We start from the raw sequence: 17,208 nt of genomic DNA, 5'->3' as shown, positions 1-17,208 counted from the left end.
AAGGTACAAAAGCTGTCAAAACCCGAAAGACTTTGTCAGCGAACATTGTTCTGATATCTTGATGTTGAAAGAAGTTTAGCCCGGCGGGAGGACGAGCGGCCCGGCTCGGCTCGGGCCCAGAAAACGTTCAAGGATGCCCCAAGCGCCCCGCGCATATAGGCGCCTCAGGGCAAGAGAAGCGTCCTAGCACCCATCGCACTCTCATAAATGGCGTGCGAATCACCTCAGTTTTAAAGTTGGTTTATTGTAACTAGTTGGCAACTTGGCAGTCATCCGTCGAGCATGGAAGACTCACCGAGGATGGAGCTCCCTTTTTTAGCTAGCCTATAAATTGCCCTGTTATCTAGCAACTACGGTAAGAGACTAGTTACACCAAAAACTAAAGTATTGATCAAAATGTTGCGTGTGATTCAGGTGATCGCATGGATTACTGTCTTAGGGCTTTCATGCGAGATAGATAGAATAGTTAGGGCTAACAACCATTTACCTTCTTATATTAAGTGTGAGATGTTCTGCTTCTTCTGCTCAATGCCCAATTTATATCTTTGTCTTCGAAATACACTCAGCTGCTTCCCATTGTGCAGCCTCAAGTTATATTTCGGCAAATATGCAACACGACCAGCACATATCAGAATCAGTTGGGCTAAATCACGAATCGCAAGATCTAACTACTTCAAAGACACCTCAGAGTATTATAGTAAACGAAAACACAGATGATAAATCAACAAGAACATATCTGACAGGATGGCGGCGTCATCTGGTAATTGTCGGGTAAGGAGGCCAACAAAAGACACCTGTCTAATACATACCTAGACTCTGGCTGGCGCTTTTCCTTTCTACGATAGAGACAACTATCGTTAGTACAGCATTGGTCTCAGTCACTAACTCACTGGGTGGCTTTGCTATGCGGGAATGGGTTGTGACGACGTATCTACTGATCTATACGGGTATGTATGACAATTTTGAGCATTGGTTAGACGACATGAAGATTCACGAAACGAGATACAATCAGGTTTTCTCACAATATATGCCAAGCTTGGTGATATAATCGGTCGAAAGACAGTGTTTATGACTGCAATCGGCAGCTTCACGCTGTTCTCTATACTTTGTGGAATGCCTGAAAACATCACTGAACTGTGAGTTAAAAAACTATCTTCAAGAGGTATGGGAAGAATAATCAATACATTTTATCGAATCAGCATGGTATTTCGCGCTTTTCAGGGATTTGGTGCTTCTGGAATATACTCCATGACACTCGTGATTGGACCTACTCTTGTCCCCACGAGTGAGCTTCCAAAGTATATTGCGGTCGTATCTACGGTTTTTGCTTCCGCAAGTGTGGTTGGTCCCTTGATGGGAGGTGTAATCAGTGAGAATGGACAATAGAGGTGGGATTTCTTATTTAAGTGGGTTGAAAATAATTCTCTTGAACTATGATACGTTGAAATGCTTTCCGACTTTTAACCCGAGTTTCAAAGTGCGCCAGCAGGGGTTCTTGCAATTTCAGTCGTTGGCCTAATGCTGCCTGCAACATGAAATAATCACCCAAAAGTGTCAATCAGAGTGATTGTCCGACGGAAGCTGTCCTGGTCAAATCTCCAGCGGATAGATGGTCTCGGTGTAGCCATGCTTCTTGCTTCATCTACGTTGCTTGTTTATGCCTTTGAAAGTGCAGGTAATAATGGCGCATGGGATAGTGTGAGCATAATCGCCACTATCATCATCGGGACAGGTTTTTTTGCTGCTTTTGTTCTTTGGGAGCACTGCTTAGAACGAAGACAGCATAAAAACGCTGAACCTATTTTCCCACCTCGGATTCTGAGAAGTCGTGTTATGGCGTCTATGTTTGCGTATGTACGAAAACTTTCTCATTACCATTATCATATTACTTTTCTCTCTAGTATCTGACATTTAATAGCGCGTCATTCTTAAGTTTTCCATTCACCTCGGTGGTTGTCAATAATCCACAAAGAGCCCAGGCGGTTTACGCATTTAGCTCACAGCACGCTGGTATCACGCTGGTATCACGCTGGTGCCTCTTTTATTGACATCTGCAATTGCCACGCTTATCTCGAGATAGCTAACCTCCATCTGGAGAGTACCTCCGTTTTATATCATCATTTCAGGCCCTGTGACTCAGGTCATTGGCATTGGATTGACCTGCTCACTGTCCACAGCCACTCTGAAATTTCCGTTTCAACAATATGGCTTCGAGGCAGTAATGGGCCTTGGTTTTGGACTAACGCTAAGCACAATTTTAACCCTTGCGTAGCTCGTGCCCATGAAGATGATCGCCGTTGGTTTTCTCCTTGCTTTACTATACGTACATACTCTTAAACGAAGGTTTGAACTGATCTCGATGTGCGTCTCTGTAGCTGTGGTTATGGGTGCCATAACGCAAATTCGCGTCCTTGGAGGCACATTTGGTCTTGCAATGAGTTAACCAGCATCCCATATTTAAAATAATAGTAAGCGGCATAAAGTTAACAATCATGCAGTTCCACGGTTGTCAACGGCCATGTGAAAAGCAAATTGGCGACGGTTATCAGTCCGGATGAAATGCAGGCTATATCAAATTCATTTTCAGCCATTGAGTCATTGTCGCCGGGACAGCAGCATGATGTCCTTGTTGCATTTAGCGAGGGATTCAATCGACAGAATATTGTTTTGACAGCGTTTTCCAGTGTTGCATTGCTTTCGTGTTTCTTGCTTTGGGAGAGACATCAGCGAGTTGTGGAAAAGTCTAGTTCTTAGTCATTTTTCACCTACGGAACACACCACACGAAAAGAAATGTTGGTCTTTATCATGACGAAGTCCTGGGTATTGTGCCTAATTTGGAGAAAATGAATAATAGCAATTCCTTACCCCTAAAACTATACCTTAGTATAAGCGATATCACTCTTCGACGCTAAGTTGATGGCTATTCAAATGGATGCGTCCGCATTCAACTCATACCTTCAATCGCCAACAAGAATATGGGCTTCATTGTCCCTTTCTCTAGCACTAGAGATACAATGAGTGTGTATAAGTGATCGACTAGTGACTATTTTACCCCGCATTTTTGGTTTGTTCGTAAATCCGGGGAAGCCACGCGAGAGCTCATGTGACCTGCCCAGTTTTTGGCGCCGGGGAAAGAAGCTCACGACTTCGAGGGTGGCATTTATAAAAACTTTCTCCCTCCCGGACAAAGCTGACTGCACAGCACTGAATTGAATCAAGCACACGACCATACGATAGCGGCAAGCGATAGCGAAGTCATGGCTGACACAACTGAGAAGACCCATGTAGATTTGCGTGACGACAAACTCGTTAGTGATGTTCTCGAAGCAACCGCACAGGAGCACAGAATGACGCTGCTGCAGGCTGTTCACCTGTACCCAAAAGCAATTGGCTGGTCCGTTTTACTCTCTACTGCAATAGTGATGGAAGGCTACGATGTCGTTTTAATGCAAAGCTTCTATGCATTTCCGGCATTTGCAGAGCGCTACGGACAGCGAATGTCAGACGGTAGTTACCAAATCACGGCGGCATGGCAATCTGGCTTGTCGAATGGGGCGAATGTTGGGGAAATTTTAGGCTTATTCATCAATGGAATCGTGTCTGAACGGTATGGATATAGGGTTACCATGATTGCGTCGCTTACTGCACTGATTGGGTTTGTTTTCATCCCTTTCTTTGCGGAGAACATTGAGAGCTTGGAAGCTGGAGAAATCTTAATGGGAATACCGTGGGGGGTTTTCCAGACCCTCACAACAGCATATGCATCTGAAGTTTGTCCGGTTGTGTTGAGAGGCTACTTGACCACGTATGTAAACGTCTGCTGGGGCGTTGGGCAGTTGCTAGCGACTGGCGTGCTACGCGGGTTGCTCAGTCGTTCCGATCAGTGGGCGTATCGTATTCCTTTCGCCTTGCAATGGATGTGGCCAGTTCCGTTATTAGTTGGCATTTTCTTTGCTCCAGAGTCCCCGTGGTGGCTGGTGAGAAAAGGCAGAGTTGAAAGCGCAAGAGAAGCTCTGCTGCGACTTACGACTTCGTCAGCAGACTCGGACTTTGACGTTGACCAGACACTTGCCATGATGGTTCATACCGATAATTTGGATCGAAAGCTTACCAAAGGCACATCTTACTATGACTGCTTTCGTGGCATTGATCTTCGGCGCACTGAGATTGTCTGTGTCACATGGGCAATTCAAAATCTGTGTGGCGCAGCTTTCATGGGTTACTCTTCATATTTTTTTCAACAGGCGGGACTCTCTGTTTCCTATTCATTTGACATGTCAATGGCTTTGTATGCTGTTGCCATAGTCGGTGTTTTTGCGTCTTGGTTTTTCATGTCCCGTTTCGGACGGCGAACTTTATACCTTGGAGGCCTCACGGCGCTTTTCATTATCCTCCTAGTGATCGGTATCGTCGCTGCAACTGACTCGTCTAAAAGCAGCGGTTGGGTGATAGGGTCTCTGCTACTAGTCTACACGCTTTTCTACGACATTACCGTTGGCACTGTGGCTTACTCTATCGTTGCAGAAATGCCTTCTAGTCGTCTGCGCACTAAGACGATCGTGCTCGGACGAAATCTTTACAATGTGATTGGAATTATTAATGGAGTGATAACTCCATATATGCTTAATCCGTCCGCATGGAACTGGAAGGGAAAAGCTGGATTTTTCTGGGCCGGTTTGTGTTTCTTATGCACGGTTTGGGCGTACTTTCGTTTGCCAGAGCCGAAGGGGAGAACGTATGAAGAGCTGGATTTATTGTTTGAAAGAAGAGTCAGTGCCCGAAAATTCAAGGAGACGGAGGTCAACCTTGAGAGCTCAGTACAGCATGACAAAGAGATTTAATCATAGTTTCTTTCTCCTATCATGACAAATTTTTTCTTAGTGCTATAGGAAGCAAAATTGTCTCGCTTGAACATGTTGTGAATATCCAGCGTACATAAGGTTATCTTGTTCTGCGCAAAGACACGTATACTCACAGCTAAACCTATAGGTTGACGATACTTAGGCAAACGCCGTTCCTCGAGAAAATTTGTATATACGTAGTACAGAATTCCTTTGAAGAAAGCGTTCATATTTAATAGTAACTCCCACCAATTAAGCTGTTTAAAAGTGCATTTCACCCCAGTAGCGTACGAGCCTGTTCCTGCATTACGACGCTGCGTTTTCTTGGCTTATGTTGGTGATTGGGGCATACCTCGTTTTGATAGACTCTGTGTGAACTGTTGGAATCATTTTTCATACACGCATGTGACTGATATTTATCATGTATATAGGCAAGCTTGTAATGGATATTTTAATCAAAGCTTGGTTGAGGAATCTCCTACAATCAGAGGCCAATCAGTGATGGTTTCCGGTAACAATTTCACGTACCTTGGTCGACCACCGTGAAATCGGGCAATCAAGTATAGAATTCGTGTCTCCTTCGTATATAATTATGGTCGTGGTTCCTGCGGCTGAGAATTCAGATGAAAATTTCGTTTCAATAACGGCCCCAATACCCAGTTACATAGGGTTTTGTGAATCCGATTTAAGGCAGCAACCAGAGACTCTCAATTCATTGCTTTGACTGGTCGAAAATCAATGCGTTTGAAGAGTTCTACGTCAATTGAATATGAATGAATGTATCCACAGGGGCTAATTCTTTAGGCATCCATGTTATTCTCGCACCTTGAATGGAGGCTGAGTTTTCCATCTTACTTCAATCTAAAGTTTTAAGAAAAAAGTAAACTGCGGCGATTCGTTGTAAACTGCGTTCCTATTGGATATACAAAGTGATCTAAGCAAGTGCAGCCAATGGCAGCGCGATGCATGGCCGCTGGGCCCCACTTCAATTCGCAATGCTAGCCGAAAGCGGTAACTAGTTCGGAGCTTGACTGAACCCTTAAGAGATAAGATATCATCTTGCTGACTGGGATATAAAAAGGCTGTTGGATCCAGGAGTTTGCGTATTATTTTGTCATTCCATCCTTCAGATTTTATTGAATGAGACATTGCCATCAATCTTCGCTTTTCGCGCATTTTTCGCTTTCCAATCCTCGGCCAAATCATATTGAAGAATACTATAAAACCACAACAGACTGACAATGGAGAGCGGTGGACCCCTTGGCAAATTATCACAAGCAGTGACTACAAGCATTGGGTTTGCGTCTGAGGTGCGCCAATACAACAAAGCCAAAAAGGCTGCCAGCAAACAGAGAGAGACAGAGCAGCAAGAAAATAGCACAACACCAGACACAACGCAGACACCATATCCATCTCCCCCAAGAGAGTATGAGAGTGCATCCCGAGAAGCATTTAATTCGGTAGCTCAGACCGAAGATGAGCGAGCGTGGCAATTGGATGATGCCCAAGACGCCGTGGTCGAAGGATCTGAACCTCGGAAGAGTAAAGGAGGGGTGGCCAACCCTGATAAAGTCATTGCAGCCTTTTTACAACGCCAGCCCCCCCCTTACTCAGCAGATATGGCGACGCGCCCCGTACAAAAACTAGAGTATCCTGTTGTTATCCCACAGCGTCGTCCCAAGAACAAGAAACGCGGCTTCGTTCGCGCCTATGCGCCAGACCTACAGAACGCCGGCATTGATCAGGCTGCCTGGCTGGACTTTATTGAGACGCTAAACGAAGCGAGTCTTGCCAATCCGTGGATTAACGCTATTAATCTTGCGTCAATTGCATTACAGCCTCTTCCCTTTGCTATCTCGACTGCGATTTCTGTGGCGGTGATGGTTGCAACAAACGTCGCAATGGAGGCCCAAGGTCGATATAGGTAAGACTAATTCATACGAGATGCATGACTTTGAATTCCAGGCCGGAAACAAGCTAATAGATTCATTAACAGACAAAACAAGGCGTTGGATAAACTCAACAGTGAATTCTTTCGTCCTCGCGGACTTTACTGCCTTGTAATGACATACGATGCCACATCAACCAGTCTTCGCGCAAACGTGGATCTAAACACCACCATCCAAGACACCATGAACTCCCAAGGGAGAGCCTCGCACAAATTCAGTTCCTCCAACGGAATTACAAGCGAATTCGAATTTATGCAAACCGCAGAACTGGTATACCCAGGCCTAGATTATCTGGCCGCGGCTCCCAAGGAAGCGGGTTTTAAGAACAAGCTCAAACGCGGCAAACTCTTTGTTGACGAGTACATGGATAAAAGGGCACAGGCCAAATTTGTCGATGGGAATCCAGAGAGTCTTCTTGCCCAGGGAGGGAAACCGACTTTTAACTCAAAATACGCTGATCCAACGCACCCTATACATAGCGGCTCGTTGTACTCACTAGTCAGCATGGGTCGCTATAATCCATCTAGCAACAATTACAATATGGGTGGTGGTCAATGGCAAGGGCGTAGCCGAGGCATAGGTATGGGGGGTCTTAATGATAGACTAAACGCACGACTTGGAGAACGAATGCAGCAACAACAACAACTTGGTTTCGGCGGCGGAGGACCAGTCGGCGCGCTCATCGGACTGGTTGGCACTGCTGCACAGGCCGTTCGTGATCGTGGCCAAAATGCGAATCCACCTGCTGCCTATGGGAGCTCTGGGTATTCATCACGATCATCATATCAGCAAGATCGCTACGAGAATAACAATCCACCAGCTTCCCACGGTGGCTCCGAATTCCAGCCTCAAATGCAAGCATCACGGGCTCAGAGAGGTGGTCTCGGTGGCGGTCCTGGAGGGTTAAGCTTGAAAAGGCTTCTCAGTCAGGTAGGAACAATTTCACGACGGACTGTTCAATAGTTGATGGATTGATACTGACTTTTGCACAAAGAAAGTACTGTACTTGATGGTCGTTAATATGCCGACAGAGGAAGAGATGGCTCAAGCGCGAAGTCTGGCCGCAGAATGGAACATTCAAGGTGATCAACCACCGCCATCCAGTGATGTTAATTATAATTATCCTTAGGAAGGAAGGGTTTGCAGGTGAAAGTGCATTACAGGAGCGTTCCAAGGTATGGTTTTTTGTTTTTGTGTTAAGTGTGATACCAGGTATATTGACGACTCGGGCATGTTTATTGTGTAGATATAGTCGTAATTTCTATCGTTATGTACACGAAGTTTATATACAGTGAAAGTCATCGATCGCGGATAATCCTGTGCCCGACAGAGGAGAGATATTGTAACAGGCATAGGACTTGGGACCAGATAGCCACTGGTGCCATGAACGTAAAAAAAGTTGCATTATCATAGAAGTTGTAGGCGTAAATTTAGGTGGTTGATGGCTTTCTGTTGCGCCGCCAATCGCTTCCACAATATTGAAGAATTATGGTAGGGAACAGACTAACTCCTACTAGTAGGGCAGCAGCGACGCCAGCACTATCAGCAACACCGACATTATCGAACATGCTTGGAAACCTAAGTGGATAAATCAGTGTCCGTCTAGTGAAGTGTTATAGACTCGTGTAAGAGGGAGAATATTCTTACCAGAATGGTCCGATAAACCCCCACATTTGCCGGACAAATGTAATGAAGACTCCAACGGTGGCGGGCTCGCCAGGGTTGCTATCGACGGCGTATGTGATCAGAACCGTTGTGACTACCTGATTTCCAAAACCAGAGATGGCGACGCCCACAATCGGCGTCACGTTCCACTTGCCGGCAGGCGATCTCTCGGTCTGCACCAAAAATACAACGGTCCCAGCAATGGTGAGCAAAAATCCAATGTAGCTCAACCAAAGGCGAAACTCCGGAGCGGGAGATTGTCCATTTTGACGGCGAGCTCTCCATCGCATCCATGTATCAGAAAGTGGGCCGCCCAGTTGCTCGCCCAACACTGACCCAATGATGACACCCAAAAATTGCAGACCAAGTTGTTGGGCATTCAGGTCAAACTTGACTTGTAAAAGCTGAGGAATCTCCACTGTGCAAATGACACTTCCAAAGAGGAAGACCATGGCGTACGCTGCGGCAGGAATAATGACGGTTGGTCGAGTAACAAAGGTCAAGGGTCTGATGAATTCATATGGTTTCAGTGGAGTAGGGTCGATGCGGCGGAAGCTCAAATACTCCTGGCGGAATCCCGAAAGTGCCGGTTCACCATCTGGCCCTCCGATATAGCGAGTTTCCGGTCCGAGAAAAGTGTACAGAAGAAATTGGACTCCATTGACCTACGATGGATGTAAGAAAACATGGTTAGCAAACAATCAACAAGCAAGAAGAATGGGAACAAAAGAAGGCTTACAATGGCAAGGATCCAGTAAATCCATCGGTAGTTGACTCGTTGAGCAACAAATCCGAAGACGAAAGGAGAGAGAGGGACACCCAAGGTAACCAGCAATGTCCAGACACCCATATACCTTGCGCGATCTCTTTTGAAAAAACATTCAGTCACGACAGCACTGCCCAAAGAGCCAGCAGGGCTAATGAAGAAGGCCACCAAGGCACGACATGCGGCCATTGAACCATACGACGGACTTTTGGCACAGCCGATGTTGCATACCAGACTTCCGATCAAGGAGATCAAGAAAATGGGACGGCGACCATATCGGTTTGATAGCGGCTTCCAGAATAGAGGGGCGCCTCCAAGGATGGCAATCTGAAGTGAAGTTAGATAGGCAGTCGTAGTCATGCTGATACCTAGGTCTGCTGCAATGTCGGAATAGGCAGGGATAATGGACGCAGCGGTGAAAGTGCCCATCATGGCATGGAAAGCCACCAGGATGAGGTTCATGTTTTTCTGTGTGCAATCGACAACTCGTCAGCATTGACAGTTCCAGAAGAGTAGGCTGCAATCAGGCGAAAAGGCGTACCTTCCATGTTGGCCAGTTGTATGGATCAGCGTCATCCATAGCCGGGACGGGGTCGAGGTCGAGTGTTCCATGCCTCTGTAGAAGATACTCCCGGTGCCGAGACGCAAGTTCTAGAGCAGGAGAAGCCGCCTCCTCGTCAATGACCTTTTGGTTGCTCAAGTCCTCCATTCTACCCTCCTTGGTTTTCTCCATGGGTGCGAGAGGGAAAGGGAAAAAGGAGAAGGAAAAGAAAAGAAATTATATCCGTTTGTTGTGGTTGACAGGACTAGGGTGCTCGCGGGGAGTTAGCTCGCGCCCTAGCGATTTTCAGCTTACGGGGGAAAAAAGCAAGGTGTCGCCAGTAATTAGGTAGTGCGAAGGAGGACGATAACATAGAGGGGAGCGGAAGGACGAAATGGCGCGGGCTCCGGAGTAGGCAGAACGGATATAGGTCGCGCGGAAGGGCACGCATCGCTCGCTGTTGGCAGCGTGCGTCGCATCTAGATTATTGGGTCGCATCTGGAAGTAGCGTCCTTTCCTCCAAGCAAACAAGAGGGATTGATTCACCGGGGGATTATTCTGGGGCCGCGTGGAGGCGGTGGAAAGTGGCAAGTCGCGTTTTTCGCGAGCTCCTCCACGATCACGTGCGAGCGCTGCTAACCAGAGTCGGCGAGCAGCACAGAGCAAGGGCCAAGCAGCGTGTGAATAATCGCTCTGCAAATATAAAATTAAAAAACCAGCGTCTGGGCCCACCCCCGCACGACATGGTGTCATCAGCCAGTATCGATCGTCTGTTGATTGCGCTTATTGTTGTTGGCTAGCCGTGGAAGAGCAGCAACGGGACTGCGGGGAGTTGACCTGCCCCCCACGGGGCGGGGCTAAATGTATATCCACAGTATACGCGGCCCTTCTTCCAGAGCGTACTGGGTGGAGTCACGTGCGAGACAACCCGCTGTGTCACGTGATGGGCCGCCGGGTTTCCTCGTTGGGCGAGCCGTGTCCTGCTTTGGTTTTGCTGTCTTGAGGACATGGTAGAAACGAGCATAGACTTGCCCGCCTTTTGTGTCGCTCTTTGTCTGCGGGCTGATTTGTCATGGTATCAATAATGATTATCAATAGTCTGGGTGATAGTTGGCAAGGAACAGAAACCAAGCGGATTCATTAATAGGACATGCACGGTTTGGAAGAAGGACGGGATGTGATCATGCAACACAGGGCAGCTTAGGGCTTGCCCTAACTAATCCCCCAATCGGGCGGCTAAAGCAGCGCTCGGTCGGGTCGGGCTCATCGGCGGTCGGCGAGAATAGAAGCCGCCCGCGCCAAGAAGTATAGGCCCCACTGGACATTACCAATCAGCCAATGAATGACACCCAGCGCATCTTATCATATCTTAGTGCAAAAGTGCAACGGCGGGAATAGCGTCAATATTGACGTTTCGGTATATCGCTCGATTCAGTCGGGCGTCGTCTTATTTGAGACCGTGCGCGACGACGGACAATCACGGAGCGCAATTTTTGCATTATACGAGATGCTTGCTGTATATATCTATCTGATGGAGCTGCTCTGGACTTGGTATTGGAAGCATAATTGCGTACGTGACCATCCAGAGCAGCAGTACTTGCATCAATAGAGAATCTAAATCAACCAATATCAGATTTAGCTTCACACCTATCTTTGAGATTTGTTTCTAGCAGCAATAACAACAACAATAACTAATATAGTATGGACGCAGCAATGGTACAGGTCCGTTTGCGCAAGTTCCCCCTGAAAGCACCACCTATGTTTACTGACTTGCTTTAGAACGGCCCACCATACCCCAGTGTTACAGCTGCGCTAGGCCTTACACCCAACACAAGCGTTGACGTCCCTATCTGCTGTGTGTTCTTGGTTCTCTATCTCATCGCCGCTGCCAGTCACATGACCATATTTCAAATCAATCGTATTCGAAAACACAAATTCATCCCTAATGCGGCAACATTCGGATTTTGTATGGCTCGAAGCCTGACATGTGCACTGCGAATTTCCTGGGCATATAACTTGGACAATGTACAGCTTGCCATTGCTGCGGCCATCTTCGCCAACGCCGGTGTGCTCGTGCTGTTTGTCCTTCTGCTCATTTTCGCCCAGCGCTGTCTTCGAGCCGCCTTTCCAAAGCTTGGCTGGAGTCGACTTGTACACTACATCTTTATAGGCGCTTACATTCTCGTGCCCTGCATGCTGGTAATGCTCATAGTACCCAGCATCTATATGCACTACACCCTGAGCACGAGTTCATTAGACGCGTCTCGCGATGCTCTTCTCGTTGGGTTGACCTACTTGTCCTTCTTCAGCTTTCTTCCGCTAGCCATAACCATCACCCTTGCCGTGCTACCAAGAGCCTCTAATAGCGAGAACTTCGGCACCGGTTCTTGGGCTGCTAAGCTCTGGATTGTTGGAATCTCGTCCTTCCTTTTGTGTCTAGGGGAGGTCTTCAGGACAGCCGTGAACTTTATGCCTGAGAGGCTGGCTTCTGATCCCTATTCTTTTGAGGACAGAGCATGCTTCTACATTTTCTACTTCACGGTTGAAATTATCGTCGTGTACACTTTTCTGTTCACGAGGATTGATAAGCGGTTTTGGATTCCGAATGGCAGCAAGGGAACTTATTCAGCGGGGTCTCTTGAGGAGGAACTATCGTCTGAACTCGGAAAACCCGAGGCTGTTTAATCTTTTCGTGCTTTTCTTTATCTGGCATGGTTGGATACGCGTTGATTGATTCATACCATTTTTCTTGCATTGCATTGCATTGGAGTGTCTGAATGTAGAGGTTGAGCATGCTTCTCTAGTACCCATTTTCTTTTGTTTGTATGATACGGGAATTATCAAATAATAATAGAACCATTATGGAAAATATATCACCGCACAGCCTACTTCGAAGCTGCATATACATCTAGGTGGTCCACCTGGAATCTATGTGCAAAAATAGAAACACAACGACATACTCCTGCAAGCGTGCTGATAATCAATTCACACATCAAACACATCTTGAAAAGACTTGACTGTATCCTTGATGCTCCTATCAAATGGAATCCAGTCAATCTTGGTCACATTCTCAATAAGTTTCGACGAAAAAGAAACCGTATCCGATCCAAATCCCCATGTTCCTGGCTTATAACCTTTTCCCTTCTGTCCTTCAGGGATTAAGTGATGCCTTTCAGGGAGCACGTCACGTAGAATATCTGCAATTGCCTGCGGTGGGCCTGAACCAGCTACAAGTGGGAATCGTCCACCTGCTACCTCGCTGGGATGCTCAACTGCATATGTGACAATGCTGGCTATATCACGCACGTCCACGTAAGCACCTGCCGCAAGGGCTTCGGGGACTTGTTTGACATTTCCTGTAAGCAAATCCCAGACAGGCTTTGTGGTCATGTTCAGTTCTTCTGGTGAGGGTACTGGGTGGATTATTGGGCCGTATACTACGGCCGGGTTTAGGATGCATGTGGTCCAGGTGGTCTAATAGAAATTCTGTTAGATAACAACAAGAACGCAACTGCAAGAGCGAGATGCCGAGATATAACAGGATCTGACAAACCTGGTGATTGCCGAGAAAATCCCAAACCGCACGTTCAGCAATGGCCTTGGATGCAAAATAGGATATCTTGCCCAGCTCGCCTGGCTCCATGTCCCGGAGGCCCTCCTCAGTCGATGGATTCCAGTCCTTTTCCGTGAACATGTGGTTTCCCGCCACATCGCGACGTACCAGAGCTGCAATAGAGGAAAAATATACCAATTGTCGGAAATGGGTGGGCGATGAATGGTCTAGTATGGAGTTCAAGAGACTTAGAGTCCCATTTTTAGCCGGAGCAACAACAGACTCATAGTCCCCTCCCATAAATATGGGACTTGCTAGGTGGACAATCACTGCAACACTAAATTGTGAAATCCCCTGTTAGTTTCTACCCATCAAGTTCCGTGGTCACTTAGTATGGTACTGATAATAAAAAAATTACTTACCCTTTCACTGCATCGTCATATGCCCCTGGCTTTGATATGTCAGTCACCTCAACAAATGTCAGCTGGTCAGCATATCCCTTGAAATGCGGTTGCTGACGGAGACGTTCGCCTTTGGCTGCAGAACGAACGGCACCGCGAACTTGGTATCCAGCCTGGAGCAGACTCAGGGCGACATGTGCTCCTATGTAGCCATTGATGCCGGTCACCAAGACTATTTCGTTATTTGCTGTCATGGTTGACTTGAATGTTTCGGAATATCACTGCCAATGCCTGTCGTGAAACCTTCTCAAGACTATTACTATGTCCTATGTGCAGCTACAGCTGACACGTTTTTGTCGGAATTTGGAGGACTCATTTATAGGTGACTACAATTACAATGATTAGAAGATCCATTATTTTCGAAGATTCTCTAGGACGGGGATCACTCATCTGAAATTATAGATCCGTATTCAGGACACCCAGGTTTATAGCACAACGAACAACATACATGAAGCACCGATTAGAATTTTAAAAAAGACGTAGCCTCGGCTGTAAAAGTAGCGGAATTCTTCATATCAATTATTACATGGTGCAATAATAATGCAAGAGATGGATTAGTGAACAACATGGTCAGGGCCAATCGGAGTGCACAACCGAAGACGAGCTTGAGTACTGACGTGATGTGGCGTTTATGTCTATGCCTATGTCCATGTCATCAAAAACTTTTTTTACACATAATAGCGAAAGAATAAGCCATTATGCCTGACCGTGACGCAAAAGTACCTCGGATTATCTGTCACTTGATATCGGTTGGCTGTCGGTATCTTATCAGCGGGTGATTAGTAATCGACTTACATGGACGCCGTCGATATCGCATGAAGCATCCGGCCTTTTTTCAGCGTAGGAGAAGATCTCTTCGGACGACGTTTTATTAATCAATCGCACGTTGTCGTTATTTAAGAACGTGCACTACGCCAACTGGAAATTGCGGAGTGGCAGAATTTATCTGAAGAAGCCCATCGGAACACCAGTCGAAAGACCATTCAGATAAAATATTCCACCTCCATCATATATTAAGGCTCTAGCCTTCAGCCCAGCGAAACACGTCCTGATCAATCATCATGCCATTCTGGAAGGTCTACTACAGTGTCGACACCCTGACACCGGAAGACAAAAGTGCCATCTCCCAAGCAGTCACTAAGTGGTATGTGGCCGGCGGACTACCCGACTTCTACGTCAATGTCTTCTTCCTCCCTCTGCCTCCATCCAATTTCTACACTGGCGGGAAACCCGAGCACAAGAAAGTCTCCATAGAGATCCTTCACATCGCCCGTCAGTGGGATCCAACCAATGCCGCGGCAGCTGTTAGAATAAAGTCTAGCTTCGATCAAATCCTGAAACCGTTCACGCTTGACAGGGGTGTTCACTTGGAGTTTTGTGTTGCAGAATCTCCGGCTGCGTTGTGGCGTATCAACGGCATTGATCCGCCAGAAGGGCTTGGGCCGGATCAGCAGGAGCTGGCGGAGGTAAATAAGAAGTTACTGGAACAGTCCTTCGAATCTCGTGTTTAGTTTTGAAAACATTGGAACTCATGGCAACTAGATGGCTCCGTTAAAATGTATTGTAGGCTGTTATATACCTACCTGTCATGTTATCCAGGATTGCTGCGTGAGATGACATAGACAACCGTAGATTTGTGGGCCAAGCTACGGAATACCGAGCTGTGGAGAATGTATTAGAAAATAGTTGTACTTGTTATGCTGACATGCTAACGGCGGCTTGGAAGTCGTAGGGAGTGATATCAATTGGAGATGCGTTTTCGGAGTTCAAGAAATATCGTTCCGAAACCCCAATATTCTAACATCCTTATGCCCCCATTGGAAGAAGACATGGCATTGAGAAAGAAATTCAGTTTTCGTCGTGTTAGAAAAGTAGACATCGGTAGAGTTGATAATACGCAGAGGCCATGCGTGCTCACACTGGTCAGTATAGCAATCCTTAAACGTCGCGTTACCTGGAAAGCCGCCTGCCGTATAGGGCTCGGTAGAAGGAGGGTTCGGTTGGTAGTAGGGAGTCACGGTTTGCAGTGGCCTAAATAAACATTTGAAGCGTTGTACAGCTGGTACTGGTACATCTGTGCATGCTCGGTGGCAGTCCCGTTTAGCCAAGTTGAGCTCTGAGACTCAATTAGAAAGCCCCGGCCAGCGTAAACCGAAATGTCGGTTTCTACATTATTTGGGATTGAACTATAACGTTGGGGTTGGTGTCGTCCTCGCAGTGGGATCCTGTGCCCATAATTTGGCTCCATATAGAGCCAACAATCAGGCTCCCTACCGGAATCTTGACGGTGTCCTCCACCATGTACATACCGGTAGGAAAGAAGATTAGAGATCAGAGATTGCTAGACAGCAAGGAGTTTATGGCGTCCGATTGATCTCCCGTGCCATGATTGGAAACACCGTTATCCGTGGCCACAATTACACTGCTGGGGCTGATGGTTTTGTACTGCGGCTTAGACCGAATGAAGTAGTTGCTGCTGTTATCCAGCAAGAACTCGGGCTTTTCTAGTGCTAGATCAACAAATCCTATCATTCTACCGCCGCCTTGCGAGGGTAGGGTTTGGTAGTCCTCGGCCTATGAGTTGAAGTACAAGGCGCTATCTGTCGTGCGTCGTACAAAAAATACTAGATATGTCTGCAGGGCGCCGGATAAGTATTTATGAGGTACTAATGGCGCAGGGATTGGACTGTGTAAAGTGTAGTCACCGTTCGATATCTATGGATATATATACTAGCTGGTACGGGAATCCCCGGCAATGTCTAATTATGAGCATTACCTAGGTATACAACTAGATGAGTTATTGATCAGTCTACGTAGGTAGTAGAACAGCAATGAGCTTGGATCAAGCGGTGATTACAAACCTTTCAATGGAGTAGTGCTTGTGTGACTTTCAGGTAACCTCCGGGCCCTTTTCCGATTGTAAGCGGCTCGGGGACTTCAGCGATTGCAATGCATCAGCAGCACAGGCTACAATTTGCTAGTTTTCGTTTGTTTTCAAGAGTTATTCATTGAGTGGATATTCTATGCACGGTTTTCCCATCGTATCTGAGTTGCAGATCCTCGAAATCGGCTTAATGCTCTCAAAAATCCTTATGATCGCCGCCTGCGAGGTGGGAGATGCGACCTGCGAGGATCTCCAACCTAAACAACCTGCATAACTCTACATAGCCCGTAGTTGATCTACTTATCCATGCGAATGGGTGTCTCACCGGGATTGTGGCTCTCATTATGCAAGCCCCTGACCCTCAATGCAACATTCCACCGCAGTCGATATGCAGCAGCTGTTCCGCTATAATGCCATGATCGGTCGCTCCACTGGCTGAGCATATCATGATTGCGTCTTCTGATGAAAAGAATTCCTAGTCGTATGCATGATTTACCTTGCACTTCGTATTTTCTCCTCTTTCAATTTGAGCGAGGGCCTGGGATAA

At 46.8% G+C, this 17,208-nt stretch overlaps 6 protein-coding genes across 6 annotated transcripts; 4 read left to right on the top strand and 2 right to left on the bottom strand.

The window, feature by feature from the left end:
* Positions 1-3,258: 3,258 nt before the first annotated feature.
* On the top strand, positions 3,259-4,842 carry UA08_02291 (hypothetical protein; the record flags this gene model as incomplete). The annotated part of the gene is made up of 1 exon (XM_020264317.1): positions 3,259-4,842. The coding sequence occupies one exon, from the start codon at positions 3,259-3,261 to the stop codon at positions 4,840-4,842; it is 1,584 nt and encodes a 527-aa protein (XP_020121956.1).
* A 1,241-nt stretch (positions 4,843-6,083) lies between these two features.
* Positions 6,084-7,920, top strand: UA08_02290 (hypothetical protein; the record flags this gene model as incomplete). Its single annotated transcript, XM_020264316.1, has 3 exons — positions 6,084-6,766; positions 6,839-7,721; positions 7,786-7,920. 3 exons carry the CDS (start codon positions 6,084-6,086, stop codon positions 7,918-7,920), a joined length of 1,701 nt encoding a protein of 566 aa, XP_020122457.1.
* Positions 7,921-8,221: 301 nt separating this feature from the next.
* On the bottom strand, positions 8,222-9,955 carry UA08_02289 (hypothetical protein; the record flags this gene model as incomplete). The annotated part of the gene is made up of 4 exons (XM_020264314.1): positions 8,222-8,369; positions 8,439-9,121; positions 9,196-9,690; positions 9,764-9,955. The coding sequence occupies 4 exons, from the start codon at positions 9,953-9,955 to the stop codon at positions 8,222-8,224; spliced, it is 1,518 nt and encodes a 505-aa protein (XP_020122458.1).
* A 1,509-nt stretch (positions 9,956-11,464) lies between these two features.
* UA08_02288 (hypothetical protein) lies at positions 11,465-12,448 on the top strand (the record flags this gene model as incomplete). Its single annotated transcript, XM_020264313.1, has 2 exons — positions 11,465-11,485; positions 11,543-12,448. 2 exons carry the CDS (start codon positions 11,465-11,467, stop codon positions 12,446-12,448), a joined length of 927 nt encoding a protein of 308 aa, XP_020122455.1.
* Positions 12,449-12,748: 300 nt separating this feature from the next.
* Positions 12,749-13,971, bottom strand: UA08_02287 (hypothetical protein; the record flags this gene model as incomplete). Its single annotated transcript, XM_020264312.1, has 3 exons — positions 12,749-13,237; positions 13,317-13,653; positions 13,739-13,971. 3 exons carry the CDS (start codon positions 13,969-13,971, stop codon positions 12,749-12,751), a joined length of 1,059 nt encoding a protein of 352 aa, XP_020122456.1.
* Positions 13,972-14,838: 867 nt separating this feature from the next.
* On the top strand, positions 14,839-15,288 carry UA08_02286 (hypothetical protein; the record flags this gene model as incomplete). Its single annotated transcript, XM_020264311.1, has 1 exon — positions 14,839-15,288. One exon carries the CDS (start codon positions 14,839-14,841, stop codon positions 15,286-15,288), a length of 450 nt encoding a protein of 149 aa, XP_020122453.1.
* Between the last annotated feature and the right edge of the window lie 1,920 nt (positions 15,289-17,208).

Source organism: Talaromyces atroroseus (assembly GCF_001907595.1).
Source record: "Talaromyces atroroseus strain IBT 11181 chromosome Unknown scaffold_2, whole genome shotgun sequence".
In the NCBI taxonomy this organism is placed as follows: domain Eukaryota; kingdom Fungi; phylum Ascomycota; class Eurotiomycetes; order Eurotiales; family Trichocomaceae; genus Talaromyces; species Talaromyces atroroseus.
Note: the sequence above shows the minus strand (reverse complement) of the source record. Positions and strands in the feature narration are given on the sequence as shown.